The sequence below is a fragment of the Myripristis murdjan genome, chromosome 24, assembly GCF_902150065.1.
Source record: "Myripristis murdjan chromosome 24, fMyrMur1.1, whole genome shotgun sequence".
NCBI classification, from domain to species: domain Eukaryota; kingdom Metazoa; phylum Chordata; class Actinopteri; order Holocentriformes; family Holocentridae; genus Myripristis; species Myripristis murdjan.
In genome coordinates, this window is record NC_044003.1 from 12,652,062 (window position 1) to 12,668,131 (window position 16,070).

Genomic DNA, 16,070 nt, shown 5'->3' on the forward strand with positions numbered 1-16,070 from the left:
ACCAAGACCTGTGGTTCCCAAAATGACATCTGGGGTGTTTTAAAGTAATCCAAGAGGTCTCCAACATTATGAAGAATGCTTTTTAATTTCAATGTGATTTCACTTTCTAGACGTTTACATAAAAGGAAGACGACGGAAAGGGATGACTTTTATGATAACAAAACCACATGCACCTCCCCATTGTTACAGTGTGGATAGATTTAAAGTCACATCTAAACTCAGATGGGGTTCCGAGCTGGCGCAAAATCAAATGCAAATCAGTGGCTGGCGGAGATAACACGTCATTATGGAGGAATCACAGAGGAAGGAGGGCTAGAAGTAAAGAAAAAAATGTGTGCACCATGACATTTCCGGGTCCTATGACTTATCAGGTGGTTGTTGGGCAGGAGCAAGAGGCGGAGGAGGAGGAGGAGGAGGAGGAGGAGGAGGGAGGAAAGGGGGAAACAAATTTACTTTCTGGTACATCTGCACTCCAGCACAGCCCATCCAGCTCCCCGCAGCGAGCTTATATGAGAGGAAAGGGGGAAGTTTTGAGTTGAGAGAAAGTTGCCAGGGTCAGTCGTCCGTCAGCATGGCTGGAGGCTCGGTGTCGGAGTGTAAGGAGTACTTGTTCAAAGTCTTGGTGATCGGGGAACTAGGCGTCGGGAAGACCAGCATCATCAAACGCTATGTGCACCAGCTTTTCTCGCAGCACTACAGGGCGACGATCGGGGTAGACTTTGCACTTAAAGTTATCAACTGGGACAGCAAAACGCTGGTCAGGTTACAGCTGTGGGACATCGCAGGTAAGCGCATGTTCTTTGCACGACAATAATAAGCCTGGTGCGGAAATTGCGACACCGCAACGCGTGCCAACTTCAACTTCTGCTCAATCTGCGACTCCCCTGTCGTGTAGGCTATACATTTCACAGATACTTCACAGTGCTTCCCCGAGTGTGAATCCTCTGTGAGGTGCCCAAAGTGTTAAAGTGTTGTTTTTCCTCATGAAAGTCTGTGAGAAATTCCCAGGCTCAAACTGACACGGATTCTCCCTGTAATTTCCAGCAAAAGCAGATCTTATTGTAGATCTGAGCCGGCCTAAATCCTTAGGAAAGTTTTATGCTACCTCTTGGAAACGTCTGAGAGGGATTTCCAAAAGGAAAGTACCAGTCGATCGTGTTTTGTTGCTTTCAGTTTATGATCACGGCATCCCGTAATTGCCAGTGGAATGTAGGTCACGTTATTATTGCCGGCTGGTTGCGTGAGTGCCCCCCTCCCCAACACACACACACACACACACACACACACACGAGAAAACCCATCATATTTGTGTGATATTCTCCCAAGGGACTTAGACGCACCCATTAGTAAGTTTATTGTGGCATTGCTGTAGTTGATGGCATATTTATGGAGGTTAAATCCCATGCATCACACTTGAGGATTTGTAAGTTTACTTGTACTCTGTTCATGCACAATGCATGGCACGATTATACTCTAGTGCTTTTTCCTAAGAGTTGATCAACCTGGCACAATACCAACCTGCGCATTCCAACGGCTTGAGCAAGCAAGCTGAAATCAGTGCTGTGTAAAGAGTTCTTCCACATACAAGCCACTCTGCCGGGGCTGTTTGTCATCTCAGGGCAAATTTGAAGGCAGCTGATGGCACAGAGAAGAAAAAACATCACACTGTAAACAGGAAAAGCATTGACAAAATAGTCTGGAACGGACAGGTTGTAGAGGAAATGAGTTCAGGTCAAGATGAAGCAGGCAACAAAATCATTAACAGGGGAAACTCCACCTGCCAGATGCGGGTTGACTGCAGATCAGTGAGGGAAGGATGGGGTGTTACTGTGAAATTCCCCCTTTTAATTAGTTTCATTTTCCTTTTGAATACATTATTGATCTGGAGTTTCTGTAAGTAATGATGCACCTGACATGGTAAGGCTCCAGAAACTGCTTGGTCACACATGAAGTAACTCATTACACTCATTTTACGATGGGTTTGTGTAACATGTTATGAGATCAGGTGGTTTCTGGGCCGGAGTCTGAATGTGGTCTTCTGACAGAAACTTTTTACATGTGAAAATACTGACTGTAAGTTTTGTTTGTTTGTTTGTTCGTTTGCACTTACTCTATGGTGGTGTACAAACAGGCCTCCTACATATAAGCATTGTCTTCCCATTATATAAATAGAGCATACTAAATGTTCCTCACATGTGTGGACTCGGTGTGAAATGCATTCTGCAGACAGTCGGAGGAGTTAATGATTCCCTCCATAGTCAAGGTCTTGGAATGTGGATAAAGGATTGCATGTGTGTAAATTATACTATTCACACTGCTTACTGTAATAAGGGAATGTGACACCAACGACTTTGTTACTGTATGAAATGGAGAAACATAAAAACCATCCACGTTATCCATGCTATACACCTCCTTTTTTTGCTTTTTGGCATTACAAAATTATTTATTAGTACTTTGTTATAAACACCAGTAGCAGAAATGGAGAAAGATATTACTTGGTGTGGCAAATGGCTACCATATGTTCAAAATAGCCTAGATGTTGAGATTTGATTTACTGACAGACTGATAGGTGTGTCTTTCCACTGCCACACATTCTCTGGTTAATCGTCTTTTTTTTCTTGTTTGAATTTTATTTATTTATTATAAAGTAAAAGTAAATTTACTCATTATTGTTATATTATTATTAAGTGTGATTATTTTGCCCTGCCTTGCTTCTTGATTCGTAGCTGTGCAGGTCCACGCTCTTTTTCTCTCAGCTAGACCTCATATGCCGAGGCAGATCTGGACAGATGGTTAGAGGACTGCTGTTTTTATATTTATTCCATCGCTTACAGCATTGACAGAAAGGGAGTGGGGGGGGGTGGTGGTGCGTTGGGCGGGGGGTCTTCACAACAACTAGTGTGTCTGTCACAGATTGATTGGCGGCCAGAGGAAGTGTAGGCTACATTCCCCTCTGTCGCCTGGGCCCCGACAGCATAGGCTCAGTGTGCTGGGGCATCTCTGACCGACTGCCAGGGGAGGCCGTCTGCCTGTCACAGTTAGCGCCTCCATCAGTGGAACTGTTAGGGTAAATAAACTACTGAGACACACACACACACACACACACACACACACATACACACAGATTTGGACCGACTGATATCATTCAGAGAGACAAGAAAACACACTCATAGATATTATTATCAGGAGCATGTCTTGATCACGCCTGTTCAGGCTCAAACACACACACACACACACACACACACACACACACACACACACACACAAACAAACACTAACCCTTACCAGAAAGACAGTAAAAGTTTGAGATTGGAAAACACACATGCTTAGACTCATTATTAACACCTACACCAAGGCCTAGCCGGAGGACAGTCTTAGGATAAAAAAAGTAATGGAACGTGGGAGTGAAAACCGGAGGTATATTTGCCAAGTCATTAAGACCAGCCATTAAGCCATTTAATCGTGCAGAAGAGGAGAAAGAATAATCTTCATGGCAACAGAGAGATCAACATCAGAGTTAGGTCGTCTTTTTTACCAAACTTAATAGTGATTACAGTCTGGGAGGAATGATAGTAATCAGAACCTAGTGCAAGATGGGTGCACCATGGAAGTCAGTGTGACGCTCTGGACTTGCCCACCCCTTTTCCCCTAGAATTGCTACTCTCTTCTGCATTTGTCGAAGCCAGTGGACAAGATGATTACCACCATGGCATAAAGTAAATAAGCTTCTACCTTGTGCCAGAGGCTTTATGTTTAGAGGCGACCACCAGTGGCTGAGTCGAAGGGGAGGGAAGCAAGGGTAATACGCTTTCAAGGCTGGGGATTTTTCCCTCAATCCAGACTTCGCTCGGTGCTGAAGGCTGTAGTAAGCTGTAGTAAGTCACTTCTCACGTGCTGCTCAGTGGAATTTGAATGTGCCGGTCATGTGTTCGCAGTCCTCCTTTTAAAGCTCGTCCCATGCTCAGCTGAAAAGTGCTCTACCTTAAAGGCTGTACCCTGAACTGTTGTTATTTTAGTGTTGTTGGCAGGGCGTTGGGAGAAGGTTCACAGCCAGTTGCCTCCTAACAACAGACGGAGACTGCCGCTGTTGCTACTGCCATGTCTGGCTTGGACAGTTTCTATGGAAACCCACCCACAGAATAGCTGTGTGTACGAGCATAGAGGAAACTCGGGTTGCTAGGGCTATGGATAATGATAAGACTTCTCTTTCTCTGTGTTTCTCACATACAACAAACAAAGGGATGATACTGTGGCTGCAAAGAAACTGTCTCTTTTCTTTTTAATGAGTTGTTTGAGTTGGTTTACAGCCGATTTGAAAAGATTTCAAATGTTCATAACCAAGATCTAATCATCACGTTGGGGTTGTGCTCCGTTATCCAGCAGCATAGTAAATTGTCATGAAATGTCCTTGTTCAAAGCTTTGGAATTCCACAGCGATCATATAGACAGATATCGCCATACTTTTTTTTTTTTTTTTTTTTAAGTTACTATCTAAAAAGTTGATGCGTTCAAAGAAGCATACTCATTTATTCTCTCCTGCAGTCTCATGCCTCATGTTCACTACGGCATTTAGTGGATAGATGTGATACTGCCATTGTTCATCCCTCTCCCTGTGTCTTCCGCTGATTAGGTTAGCAGCATATGACTCTAATTTATGCCCAGAGTTTTATTTTATTTGCCCCTCATTTAGAAACGGAAATCTCCCTGAGACTCAAGTCTGAAAAGTAACAACAAAAAAAGAGCACACATCAGTGTAATCAAACAATAAAAAATAAAGTACCTCACAAGAGTCAGAATACAAAGTATAAATGCAGTGTCTATCTATTTATCAACCTCTGTCTGTGACATTTGAGAACATTTTGTGCCATTAGACAGTAAAGTGATCTATCTATCTATCTATCTATCTATCTATCTATCTATCTATCTATCTATCTATCTATCTATCTATCTATCTATCTATCTATCTATCTATCTATCTGTCTATCTGTCTATCTGTCTGTCTGTGTTGTTGCCTGAGCCTTTCCAGTTTTTCCCATTACAAAATTTCATCACTTACTTCACTGCTGTGCATTAATAGCTATAGGTTGCCGGAAGCGCTGCTGTCCAATACACACACGGACTCGGGGCCAAAATGGTAATCTCCAACATTTGTATCTAGAAAGCGATTAAAACGCATCCATTCAGCACAATAATACTCACTCTGCTGCGGGACCTTCCTATGTCCAGCGTATAATTATCCATTGCCTGAAGCTTGCATTAGATGTGTTATTTTAACCAGAATGAGCTCAATGGCAATTACTGTGGACGGCTGATGCAGTGTGCACTGGATGTTCTGTAAATACAAACTGCCAATTGTGAGAAAACGCTCGTGTCAACCTTTTAGTGGTAATTACAAGTGGGATATGTGGGAGTTTTTGGTAGGCTGGCATCAGACACTGTGGAAGTATGTCAACACAAGCAGTAAACAAAGCAGCAAATCCACCAGTGTTGGTGGTCCAAGGTGTGAAAAGCACAAGTATGAGTTATACTCACACTAATATAGTCAACTTGTTTCTCACAAAAAGTGAGAAATATCAAGTGCTGTGATCATTGTTCAATCGCAACTATTTAAAGATAACAGCCGTGTGTTAATGTTTTGAATGGACATGCTTGAATAGCTTTTTGGATGTAACTGTTGTAAATTACCCATTGGCCTTGTGTAAATGTATTGGAGAGCGGCTGAAAGCACTACGGTGAAGTCAAGTGATGAAAATTTCAACACAGTCAACCGTCATGGTGGCAAAAACTAGGAAAGCAAGGCCTGACTATAACCAAAACCATCCTTTCATTACCAATGTGATATTTTGTCACTTAAATTATTGGTACAGTCCCATAGATTCTTGAAGAACCGGACTTGCCGACCGAAAATATTCTTCAGACAGCTTTCAGATCTATTTATTGATCAAAATGCTCATCCCATCTGTCACAGCACAGTCAATACAGTCCACTAGCTAAAGCAGAATGCATTACTTCAAAATACATTGTATGCTCATATTTGGCTGTCACAAATGTACAACTCTTGATTAAGATTTTATTCAGTTATCAGTAATGTAACTTTCATTAACTAAGAACTAAGAACTGGTTCACTGTTTTGTTGTTCATGGTTTAGTAAATGGAGTAGAATAATTATTAGGATCCATTCATGACATTTTAAAGGTCAGACATCATGGGATTTGCTGTCATTTAATGTTAGTGACTGATGCACCTCAACCATAGCTCCTCATCAATACATCAAATAACTCATTATCCCTACCACAATCTGGTGTGTGTGTGTGTGTGTGGTTGTGTGGGCGCGCGCACACAACCACACAGTCACAACAGTGATATTGACTGATATAATCACACCATAGGAATCTTTTTCATTCAGCCAGTTTTCTCCTGGGATGAGCACTCCTACAGAATGAGGTTTACTCCTCCAGACAAGCTTTGTGTACTAATCGATTCCACAAGCAGAAGCTTGTCCTTCGTCTCTGGAGCAGCACAGCTATCGTATTTATCCTCGGCATTATTTAGCACATTCTTTGTCAGTTCAACACAAAAAGTCTAGGTACAAGTTAAATGAATGGACCTATGTGATGAATTTGCATATGTCCAGAATGGGCCACAGAATGAGTTGCAACCTTGGTGTTGTATGACAGGAATCTGTAAACATGGCATTCTTTTATCAAATTCAGTGCATTCTTGGTCCAAGGTGAGAAGGTGGAAAAAAACAACAATTGTATCTCGACCATTATTCCGTCGGTCCTGCCTCTTTTCACCTCAGCAGAGAAATGTTTTTTTAGCCGTTATGAGAATCAATACAGCATAGTGGGTCCACTCCAATGTCCTTGTGTTTCTGTTTATTGGCGACAAGCTTGAGTTGCTTTGTCTTCTCTGAATAAAGCTTGGCATTCTGTATTTTTTTCCCCTCAGCAGCTCATTATGACATTTCTGCCGCTCTTTTCCTACCTCTATTGACAAATATAGTAGAGATAACATTTGGAAAATATTTAACTCGATTGGTCAACTGGTCAGTCAGTTCAAACTGGAAACAATATTGGTGTCAAACAGAGCTTTCGGTAGATTATAAGGAAGAGAAAAGCCCTGGAAATTGTGAAGCGCAGTTTCCTCTTTCTCCCTTTCAGTCCACTCGGCTGGATGTATGAGCTCCTCAAGACCTGGAAATGAAAGCCTTATTTCAGTCTATCGGCTCTTTATCCCACTGTGTCGTGTCTCTGGTGAATTCACCTGGGGTTATATCAGCTAAAATTAGACTCTCAATTATGAGCAATTACCGTCAGGCCTGTAGGCCCCATAGTGTATTCGCTCCCTTGCTCACACCCGCATTGTGCCACACCACTCCAGTTCCTTGCATGGTTGGGTAAGTAGTGTGTACCTAGAGTAAAGTGGAAGTACACTTGAAGGAGCTGCATTCACAGTACTCAAACCTTCTCATTAGAGATGCACGATATTGGATTTTTTGCGGATATCCGATATGCTGATATGTTCCAACTCTTTGCCGATTGCCACTGCTGATACTAACATATGCGCATATTCATTTCCACCTAATTGCAGAGAACATTAAGTGTCTCCTGTAATGGAATTAAAATATCATTATGCCTTCTTTTTTTTCAAAATCCATAGTTACAAATTTACAAAATAAGAAAACTACACCAACTCAGGCTATGTAAAACATTCCATCTTTATTTTTATTAAGGATGCATGATAATGGATTTTTTTTTTTTTTTGCCGATATCCGATATGCTGATAGTCATTTTAAAACCTTTATCAGCCAATACCGATGACATGCTGATATCATCGGTCATCCTCATGATTCTTTTTGTATTATATATCTCAGCTAAAGTGGAGGGTTTTAACTGTCCTGCCATGTGTCCTATAGGTTCTCTTAAATTGTAGCAGTGTACCTATAATATGATTCTTTTGAGAATATTTCTTCTGAATCCGTCAAATGCTTCCACAAGTCACTGGATGTGTGTTATCATTCTAAAGACCAAATCTAAAGAGAAGTCAGATGAGCCAGTTCCCAAACTGTATTGACTTCCTGTTATGTTTAGGCATGTGACTGTTTGATCATTTATGCTTGACTGATATTGAACATAAAAAACCACAGAAGAGCTTTGGACAAAAACAGGAAATATATTGGGAAGGTTATGCAAGGTGGTTTGCAACTGTGTGTGTCTAACATTTTATGAGAAAGAGAAAAATACAGCCGTCGTCAAAACACATTTGGGGCAAACCAAGCCCCTCTATCTGACTTTTAATATAAAGCTATTTTCAAGGTATCCGTACAAGGACTTGTCTTTCACAAAGGATTGCTGTCTCAGGAGGCGATGGGGCCTTTTGTAGCCTTTGGCGTAAAAATGATGAATTCTTTCGAAGGCTGTCCACATTCTCCCCTCTGAATATTTTTCCTTCTGTACATGCAGCAGACAGGTGTCTAAGTCGCAGAATGTGATCATAGCCACAGCTGGCACTTAGAGTAACTATCCAGTCCTGGGAAATCAAGGGCCCTATCAGTCCTGTTTTGTGTGACTAAGCAATGTGTGTACTTGTGTGTGGTTATTGAATTTAGGATGCATCTTTACGCTGCATATCTGTTACCTATTTATATCCTCAAATCACCATATGTACTATATATGCACTCATCGCTGGGAAATATGTGCTGTGTCGGGTTTAGCAAAAGGTCAGTCATCTCTGGCCTCTGTCCTGTGGGATGATCTAAGTTTTGTATTACATAACCCAGATAACTGTGTTGTTATCAAGTCCAACCAGTAGAGCTTAAAGGATTCATGGGCAATCGCTACACCATTTCCAGCAAAAAACAACAACAGAACAACCACACCCAAGTGTTTCACATAAGGAGAGGGAGAAGTGAAAGCATGAAGAGGAAATGGAGGGCAACCCAACTAAATTTGAATGGGGGCCTATTAGCACAATGTTAACCCAGTGAGTGTTCCAGCAGAGCTTGTCGTACATCGCTGGTTGATATGACTAAGCAGGTTATGAGAAAGCTTTGATGTGAAGACTGACATCAAGAGCTCTTTTGATCAGACAGGTGTGATCGCAGGCAGGTACAACCAGTGATACAGTTTTCTCACTGAACCTCTGACCAAAGATTCACCTCCACCCGCCCGTGCACGCCTCATTGCATAGTTATTCTTAGGGTGACTGATATGGGCAAGCTTAAAGGTGAGCTCAAGAGCTCCCCGGGAGATTACCAGAGGGTATTTTTTTTTTCTCACCTCAAGAGCCTATAGTTCCTCTTTAAGGTTTCATTTCAAAGGCACTCATCACAGGATGGAAATTCCCATGAAAATTTGAATTGGTCAGGACCACAGTGGGTCCCCACGGTAAGTCTCAGATCTCCCACACAGTAAATGATATATTCAATTGGCTGTAGTTGCTTTCAGTGATGCAAAGCCTTCAAAAATAAATAAATAAATAAATAAAATGCAGTATTTCAAATAGGCCATTATCTGCTAACTGAGTCACGCCAATTAATGTATTCTGAGTGCGCTGTAATTAATCAAAAGAAGGAACCTTTTGCTCGATAAATAATTGGTTATTGCCCTGCAGCAAATTAGTGTGGAATAAATGTTCTAAATAGAAAAATACAGCCATTGTCAGAAAAAAAGAACCTAAGTGGTACAGTTGTGCTTAAGTTGAGCCCTTTTCAGATTGCTAGTGACACTCCATTTCCCATTGGCAATTCCCCTTGCTTTGCCTTTGTAAAATATCATCTCAGGTTCTCTTAGAGGATGACAGCAGAGAATGGGTTTATTATTGTGGCAGATTACTTCTGCAGTTCTCCATGTGGATTAGGACCATGGCAAATTAGGGAAAGTAGGTCAAATAAGAGACATTTCTTTCCTCATCATTTTTGGCCGTATCAGGGGAGGAAAAAGAATCAGATACAAAAAGAAGGAGAAAGAAACATGTCGTGTAATGTAGTTGCCCAAGCTCAATGGTAGACGTTTGGTTTCTTGTTCAGCAGACTGTTTTGGTGTTTTGCTTGAGATACTTAATCACATCTATTCGTGACGGATTTGTCACATATACACATTTTCTTAATCGTTTGTAAACCTAAACCCCTATTACTCATCTAGCTTAGCATCTCATCAGTCTTTCAGTGGTGCTTTATGCTTTGTAAAAAAAAAAAAAAAAAAAAAAAAAAAATCAGATATTCCACCATTTCCTTTCACTTCCCCCAGGTCAAGAGCGTTTTGGGAACATGACACGGGTGTACTACAAAGAGGCTGTGGGGGCGTTTGTGGTGTTCGATGTGACAAGAGGCTCCACGTTTGAGGCCGTGTCCAAGTGGAAGCATGACCTGGACAGCAAGGTCAAGCTGGCTAATGGCAACCCCATCCCCTCAGTGCTCCTGGCCAACAAATGTGACCAGAAGAAGGACAGCACTAACAACACGTCCCTAATGGACAACTTCTGCAGAGAGACCGGCTTTCTGGGCTGGTTTGAAACCTCAGCCAAGGTGAGAACTGAAAGGTGTCGGTCACAAAGACACACTGTTTAGACTCACACTGTTCCGTGTTTATTTTTCTCTGACAAAGTTTCTGTCTAAGGTGTTTTTAACCCTTTATATTGTGTTTTATTTAGGATTACTCCATAAAAGAGCTTTAACTGGTTATTTTCACTGTCCATTAATCTAATGAAGTTAAGTTAATTAAGAAGTTACCAGAGAGTTACCAAAGTGACGTATTCAAATTCCTCCTTTAGCCTGATCAGCAGCCAAAAAACTATATAACCTATACATAAACATATGAATGGAGCAAGATAAGCAAATCTTACCATCTCAATGATCTTGGTGAAAGTGTTATCAGCAAATGATTTTTGATTCCTATAGATAGGTATACTTTGTTGATCCCAAACTGGGAAATTCCCAACATTCCTACATGATAAATGACTATGATGATTAATCATCACGGTCATTTATCAAGTAGGAATCATTCAGTAATTATTCATGTTGTCATTCAGTAAATTAATGAATCAAATTCATGATTGCTTGATTTTTTTTCTCAGTTGATAACTAATCCTAATAATCGTAATCAGTCATCATAACATAATATGAAATCGGTCATATCAGACCACATGTCAGTGCTGGCTGAAATACCTGGTGTCAGTTGGGGTATGTAATTAAAGCGTCATGAGGCAGATTCATACATGGTTCCTAATAGGTTCAAATTGTGTTTCATGCATGAACATGATGTGTGGAGTTAATCCGTTTTGACAAGAGGTTTGCAGTGTGTAGGTATGATTACTTTTGTCAAAATGACAGGGGTAAAAAAAAAAAAAAGAGAGAGAGAGAAGGAAAGACAGCCTGAAAAGCTAATGTGATAACACTAGTTACACTGTGGCGAATGCTCATGTTACTGATGTCGAGAATCTATCTTGGAATAGTAATTTGCTGTGAAATAATTTAGTGTGCAAGGGTTAGTGAGCTCCCTCATCAAATGCTGACATCAACTGTTTTGGTTCTCAGTTCCTTGGAAGCCACACTAATAATGGAGTGTGAGAGCTGGTTTAGGAAAAGACAGTTTGGTAATTTGCTTAGTATGAGTATGTAAGACTATGAATAAGACCTTTGCAGGTTTGAGAAATGGCTGTAATTCTGCTCAGACTGTTCAAATAACTTTTTGATAGGAACATTTATGATTTTTTTCCTGACATTGCTGACATTCCTGTTTTCTGGACAGCTTGCGTAACATGGCATCAGATAACAGATTGATGTTTCAGTCTGTTGGGGCGGGTTACAGGGGTAGGGTTGTTGCAGATAATACTCTTTATTTAATTTTTTTTTTTTACTCAAATTTAGACATAGCATCATAGGTTTTATATGACTTTGTCAGACCCTGATGTTTAGTTTAGGTCTAAGGTTAGTGTAGAGATTAGGATTAGGTTAAAGTGATTTTTGGCTCCTTACAGTGGTGTTTGCTACTCAGTGTGTGCGTAATAGATCCTCCAAGTTTGATTTCAGTCCGCTCCTTCCCTGTCACAAGCCCAAACACTTCACTGGGAGTGTGCTGCTCCAAAATGAATGAAGTGGATCTGGCCCAACAACACGATTTTGAGCAGCAAGTCAAAGCTGAAAAAATGTTCTGAGGGATGCACAGCAACACCCGTTTGTTTGGGATGCGTTATCAACACTCTTTTCCAGCCCTCTTTTTTTTTTCTAACGGCTTGAGCTGCTTTGTTTCTGTATCACTACACAATGCCTTAACCTACTAGGTGTGTAAACATACACACAGTACTGAGGGGAGCTGCTGTGGAGTGATGCAGACCCAAAAGTGTCACTTACAAGGCTAAGGGTAAATTTAGACATGTATGGTTTACTGTTTTTTGATTTGATTGAGGTTTAGGCTTAATGTAGTTTACTGGAGGACAAAAATAGTGTGTGATTGTGTCTACTGCATATGAGAGAGGACAGGAGATTGGAGATTGCTCAGATTAAAAATGTCAAACCAAAAACTCTGATTACTTCACAGAGTCAAGGTTTTGTATGTTAAGCCTGTTGTGTCTGTTCGTACCGCGCTATTAAAACAATTTGACAGGATGGCAAACATTGCTCTGGTGAGACGCCCTCGGGCTTTGTGAAATCCAGACTCTTGATGCCACCGTATTCCTGTCAGCAGGTAACGGTGCGGGCGAGAAAGTGACAGAAGGCTTGCCAGGTCTCAGCGTGCGCCAGCTCATGTTCAGAGATAAATGACTTCCTTCTGACGATACAATTTAGTTGAACGAGTGTTTGTATATGATTGTGGCTGTTCCACAGAAAGTCAAACAGCCATTTTCCTAATTAGGAGACTACAGGGGAATGTAACCCCCTCCCTCACCCATCACCCTGTTCTCGTCATTCCCTTTTCTCTTTCTTGTGCTTAACCTGAAGCCAAGGAGCCAACAAGCGAGCCAAAACACTCTCACACACTCCTATCTTAATTTTCAATGTCTTTTTTTTTTTTTTTTTTTTACCCACCCTTATGTCTCTGTTGAGAAATGCTTTGAAGACTTTTGGCATCCAGAGTTAACTGTATTAACTTGTTTGGTATAACCTCCTGCCCTGTAGTTGTTGTGGTGTGACCGTAATCAACTGCGGTCACGTGCTCTGTCATGTGAAGTGTGTCAGTGAGGGTGTGTGACTCCTTGCCGACGCGCATTGTCTGCCCGGCCTGTCCCTGTCTGTCGTGAGGCGTAATGGAGTATTCTTGTATTGTGTATGTGTCGCGGCGCTGTTCAACCCAGACCACAACAACCAGCGATTGGATTTCTGCCCAGGAGTCACACCTCTCTGTCTTCCTGTCGCTCTCTCCCTCCCCACATGCTGTGTGTTTCACTTTTGCTTTCCCTGTTTCTCTTTAGAAATGACCAAACACACAGGCTGCCTCTGCCTGTATACCTGAAAGAGATGCTTGCACAGAACAGAATAGTGTCTTTCCAACAGTTTTGTGAAGATCGAGGTTAAAACAAGTTGCAAATACTCAAGTGCTGTCCTGTGCTGTGAAGATAATTTGTAGCTAGTAACACGCACTCCTTAATTAATAAGGAGGTTGGTCGCAGTTATGATTCATGCACAACCCCTTCTTCACTGGAAAATTGTGGAGTAATTGGAAAAATTGTTATTGTTTATCTTTCACCTTGAATAGTGAAGTGGACCATTCAAATTATTCTCCAATTAGTCACAAGGTCAAGCTTTGAGCAATGTGCTTGTAGGTAAAATTGTAGACCACATCACTTTTTTCCAGGCCTTACTTGTTAATTAGTGGATTAATCAAAAATCGGAATTTTGCAATTTCTCTGATTGCTACTTAAAGGAGCTGTTGATGGATAAGAGCTTTCTGAAGGACAGGATGTTTTTTTTTTTTGAAGGCCAAAAATGACTGCCCTATTTTGCTGTGTTGAAAGCTAATAAGAAGCTGTAGCAAAGTAGTAAATTTCTCACCTTTAAAGTACCTTTGGTAGAGTTATAAATGATGTGAATCTACATTTTCATCACTTCATTTCAATCACCACCCCCTGACGTATTGTGCTAGTAATGCAAAAATCCCATTCACTGGTTCCTATGAATGTTAGTATTTATTTCCTCTAGTTAAGCATGTCGCTACTCTGACATATGTTCCTTTTTGATGTTTTTGCAGGACAACATCAATGTGGATGAGGCGGCGCGTTTCCTGGTAGAGAATATCTTGGCCAATGACAAAGGCTTGCCATACGAGGAGAGCAACGGAGACCGGATCAAGCTGGATCATGAGCCTCAGGCTGAGAGCAAGTCGGGCTGCTGCTAACGCTCAATCCAGTCACATCAGCCGTGCCATTCACTCATGTGCCCTGGACTTCCAAGTTTCCGATTGTTGACTCCCTGACCTATCCCCAACTGGACAATAGGAGTCCAATTTTTGGTACCTGTTGTCTGAAATTTTTTCACTGCCTCACAACCACCAAAGCTAATCTCCTTCTTTGACCTTGTGTCTCCAAACCCCAGATGGTCTGTATATTTTTTCTCACCGCACAATTCACCCAGTATGGACTCCATCCCCTGTGTCCTGCTGCACACTAACATCCCCACACACCCTCTGAAGCCCTGGACTGTGCCTCTCCAAATAACGGGTGTAAACCATGCAAAATGTTGACATGCAAGCTACAAGCCAACCTGTTGACTCTTTTTTTCCCCCCCTTTCAGTCACATTAGTCTCTTTTCTCTCCATATTCGTTTGTCTGTTTTTGTTGAGGTCATTCATGTAGCTTTTGTTTGTAGAAAAAAAAACACACTTACTTTACTGTTGAGTGTTTCAGGAGTTTCTCATCAACTAATACAGACAGATATTAATGTCTCTCAAACGTTACTCTTACCCATATTTTTGTGTCCCCAGCTGTTCTTATATTGCTACAATATAAAATATATTAAGCAAAGAAAGGGGCATCGTACGTACAGTAATCAAGCTGTCATATTTCATGTTGACAGTATTGTTGTGTGTCATATTTTCTCTGAAAGCATGAACAAAGTTAGTGAAATAATGTGCCATAATAAGTATTTTTCTTATTTTAATAGGAAGGTATGTGACACTTTTATGTGTTGACTGCAAACATCGACAAGGACGCAGAAGGCCATCAGAAAAGTCTGAAAAACTCTAATGAAGTTGCCATATGAGAAACGGAGAAATCTTTGATTGATTTGGTGTTTTCAGTGGTGTATCTGAGGTCCATCAGGAAGATCTGAGGTCTATATTTTTTAAAATGTTTTCGGCTATGTGTTATGTAGCTAGCCAACGAAACACATCAGACAGAGGACTGCTGTCATACCCGTGGGGATTACAATGTTGCTAATGTTGTCGATTGAAGTATTAAAGTTTTTTTTTTTTTTTTTTAATTATGGAGATATAATAATGACGTTTACACATGAAAATACTTTAAATCTACAACAAGAAAAGAATAAACCTTTTAACCTTTTTGTGTTGTTCGTTACTTAATGCAGCTATTAGAGATCCTTTTATTTGAATGTACTGATTCAACTGCATCCTGATCAAGAAAACTGATCGGTTTGTCTAAACGGTGTCTTCATATTTTTAATCAATGTAGGCTTGGGGTGAGTAATATTTTTTTCTCAGTTTCATGCAGTTGGATATGGTAAAATTGTAGTCACGGCGGAAAAGAGGCTGCATTGTGGTGTCTGCATTGCTGTGCCTGTGAATAATTGAGGAAAAATCTTGACAAGTGGTAAATGCAGTACAGTGGCTGTTTTTCCCAACATGCTTTAATGGTGATAAACATGCGAATGAATGGGGTATTCATCAGTAATCTACATTTTAAGTAGCCTGCAGATTTTTTTCCCCTGTTGGGATTTTGTGGTTCAATAATGTAATTTTGCAGATTATGCAAAATTGGTTTTGGTTGGCATGTTGACATACTGGATCAAGCCAGCTGACTGGGATTGACTCTCATGTTAGTGTATTTCTGATTGGCATAGCCCACAATTCAAACACTAATAACTGGTTGACGTAACCACAGACTCTTGGGACTCATAC

The 16,070-nt window shown here is 40.9% G+C and overlaps 1 protein-coding gene across 1 annotated transcript; it reads left to right on the top strand.

Annotated features, from left to right (window-relative positions):
- The first annotated feature begins 434 nt into the window (after window positions 1-434).
- On the top strand, window positions 435-15,495 carry rab32a (RAB32a, member RAS oncogene family). Its single transcript, XM_030047699.1, has 3 exons — window positions 435-785; window positions 10,251-10,528; window positions 14,187-15,495. Exons 1-3 carry the CDS (start codon window positions 572-574, stop codon window positions 14,331-14,333), a joined length of 639 nt encoding a protein of 212 aa, XP_029903559.1. The 5' UTR covers window positions 435-571; the 3' UTR covers window positions 14,334-15,495.
- The last annotated feature ends 575 nt before the right edge of the window (window positions 15,496-16,070 follow it).